The 3,268-nt window shown below is 31.3% G+C and overlaps 1 protein-coding gene across 4 annotated transcripts in view; it reads right to left on the bottom strand.

Moving 5' to 3' along the window:
* Positions 1 to 3,268, bottom strand: part of LOC106478060 — an 89,069-nt gene that overhangs the window by 4,568 nt on the left and 81,233 nt on the right. For all 4 annotated transcript variants that reach the window (XM_022381569.1, XM_013938570.2, XM_013938572.2 and 1 more), the window contains one exon: positions 1,027 to 1,784. In XM_022381569.1, coding sequence (XP_022237277.1) covers positions 1,027 to 1,784 — 758 coding nt within the window. The remainder of the gene's footprint in view (positions 1 to 1,026; positions 1,785 to 3,268) is intronic.

Raw genomic sequence — 3,268 nt, 5'->3', positions numbered from 1 at the left:
ATATATATTTATATATATTTCTATCCTTACTGTATCCTATGGATTTTTAGGTATATATATATATATATATATATATATATATATATATATATACAATTACACACACACATACACACACACACTGTACAAATCATTTCCTAGTGTTTATTGACATCATATTAGCCAGTCTTGCTTCATGGTACAGAAGTATGAACTTGTCTCCTTCCCATGTAGTTTATGGGAATATTTTACAATATTTTTCACTTCAGTTTACAACCATGAACTAAAAGTAAAACTGTTAAACAACAAGACTAAGCCACTTATGGTGGTAAATTGCAGCTCTAATATTTGTTACATGAAATCATTATTAATTATTTATATATTATTCAACAGATATGCTGTTTAAAAAGATTTTAGATTTTGTTACAATCAAGGTTGGGCATCACTTCAAAAATTCTTCCCTAGCAGAAATGTAATTTATTGAACAAAATAAGTGGTTACTTCACAAGTGTGTTAACACTCAAACTAATTAAAAACCTGCAAAATATAATTTCCAGAATAAAATTTTCTCTCTAAACCACGAAATAAAAGGTGTGATTTGAGTCTGCAATATTAAAGATGTTTTATTTTTAATTACATATTTCAGATCACACAGCCTCTAAAAGACAGGACATATTGCAAATTAAAAGTGGGTTTATATTATATTTATTTAAAGATGGAAACAGTTACAAAATATATTTAATGATATATAGTTCATTTTTGAAAAAAACTTATGATTGAAAATAAGAACACAACACATGTACTGGAAAATTAAAACTATTTAAACATAACAAGTTTTTTTTTTTCGAACAAACAAAAACTTCGCTTTATTTAAACAAATGTCAAATAAAGTAAACAATATAATTTAATTACATGTGATATGTATAACCAAAACACATTTTATGTCAGTCAGTAGGTATGTATGAATGAAGTGTTTAATTAAATAAACAAAATCTTGAAATATAACACTTAAATATATCTATTCTAAAACTCAAAACAAATACCTACTGCAAACTTTTTTCCTCTGGGCTGAGGCTTGTCAACTATCTTGGTACTCTCTGCACGAATAGCTTCAAACTTAGCTCGCAAGTTTTTAGTTGTATCTGACTCTGGTAAACCTTCATCATCTGTTACTTTAGACTCTCTTTCAACTTCAGTATCCCAGTGTTCAAATTTTGCTTTCAGACTCTTGGCCTGGTCAGCTTTCCATGTCATGTCATCTTCTACCTTGTATGTGCAACGAATAACATCTGGATCATGATCTGGCTCTGGTGAGGGTTCATGTTTTTCTACCATCTGGAGGGTTTCCCGTGGAGGAGTAATTTTCCTAACAGGCTTTGCAACACTTTGAGCAGACAATCCAGCACCCTGGTTCTCGAGCTGTTTAAACTTATCCAACATCCGTTTCGCTGTATCTGTTACCATCACTTCTTCTTGGACATCCGAAGCACGTATCACCTTTGGATCCCTAGGAACTTCATCATCATCAGGCACATACTTTGCCTGGGGTTTTGATTCCTTGTAGTTTTCAAAATACTTAAATCTCTCTTGAAGTTCTGCTGGCTCCAGCTCCACTTGTTCTTTGGCACCTGGCTCACTGCACTTAACTACTTCTCCTATTGTATAAGTAGTGTTACCTCCGATCGTTAATTCTCGAGAACGCTTCGTCTCTCCAAGAGAGGGCCTGCCAGGAAGAGGAAAAGTGGTTGTTGTGTTGACTGTATCAAACTGCTTGAAAAGAGTACGTGCTTCAGCTACACTGTCCCCTATAATCAATATGCATTATTAGTAGTCTAATTCTAAACTTAAACAAACACACACACACACCAAATTATATGCTTTATTGGAACATTTTTACAATATTACTTACATCAGTTTACTATCATAAAATACCATGAAACTGTCAGATGATCTACCAAGTTTTAGTGATACTGTAACTACATATTTCTGTTGCTTTATTATATTTGACATAAGAAAATACTGAGTTTTCCACTAAACTGGATGAACAGCTTTTTATTTCCATTAATCCTCTACTCTTTTAATTATCTGTAATCATCAAAGAGACTATTATAAATATTCTTTACAATAAACTTTGTAAAATTTCTGTAATCATATGTGATGCTTTAGTAATTAATCTTTACTTTTACTTATGAAAACCAGTTTTATTTTTTCTTATTAATTACCAAAAGTTGTGCATTTTGGTGAAATATGTTTATAAGAATATTCCTCCATTCTTAGATTACTGCACCAAGTAAAACTGATTTCAAAGAATTCAACCCTTTATCAGCAACTACTGAACAAACAAGACTAGGTCACTTTTATGGAGATGAATTGCTGTTTAAATGTATGATGCTTGTAATTTGCATTATTAGTTATATGCAATCAAAATTGATAATTTTTGAAGGTGAATTAAAATTACCGTACCAACTAACTGAATGTGAATTGAGTCAGTATCGGAGAAGAATGTCGACTATAATTCTGAATTTATTACATGCATCTACAAAAAAAAATGTGGTGAGCTTTAGTCAAATGTAAATGTCTGTTATGCACAATAAAAGTCAGATGTGTTACAAACGTATTTGTACTCAAGATATTTCTGTGAATCGGCAACATCAGTCTGACTCAGACAAGTAAGTGCAAGGTGATGTTCACCTGTAGAATCCAAATACTTTTGTCCATTGTACAGTTTGCATATTGCACTTCCATAGCCTCTAGAACCTAAGACATATGTATCTACAGTTTTTTTTCCCAAAACTGTACATATATTGTATCTGTTATTCACTCTCCTCTGCCAGGAACCTATACTAAGTCAGAAATGTATGGTAAAATATTTAGTTAATAACTCTATCCACCAATATGTAATACCATGTTGAATGGCACTCTGTAAAAAGGTCGTAGCATGCACACTTTGGCCTCCAACCATTTACACACGGTTAATTATTTTTATATTGTTCAGGATACACTGTTTAAAATGTAGTTTTTGTAACCACTACTCTTTTATATTTTGGTGAAAAACTAAGTGAGACCTAGTCTGACATTTGATTTGCCAACTTGCTTAATTACTTGTGTTGTTGTGATCCACTCTATGTCAACAATCTTCAATAAAATAAAATCAATGAACAAAATCATGCATCATGTAATAGTAAACTGCACTTTATATGATATATTAATTTTTTTACTACCAAAAACTAGATGATATATGTGTGTGTGTGTGTGTGTGTATATATATATATATATATATATATATACA

Source organism: Limulus polyphemus, unplaced genomic scaffold (genome assembly GCF_000517525.1).
Source record: "Limulus polyphemus unplaced genomic scaffold, Limulus_polyphemus-2.1.2 Scaffold176, whole genome shotgun sequence".
Taxonomy (NCBI): Eukaryota; Metazoa; Arthropoda; class Merostomata; order Xiphosura; family Limulidae; genus Limulus; species Limulus polyphemus.
The sequence above is the reverse complement of the archived record's forward strand: the minus strand, read 5'-3'. Positions and strand labels throughout refer to the sequence as shown.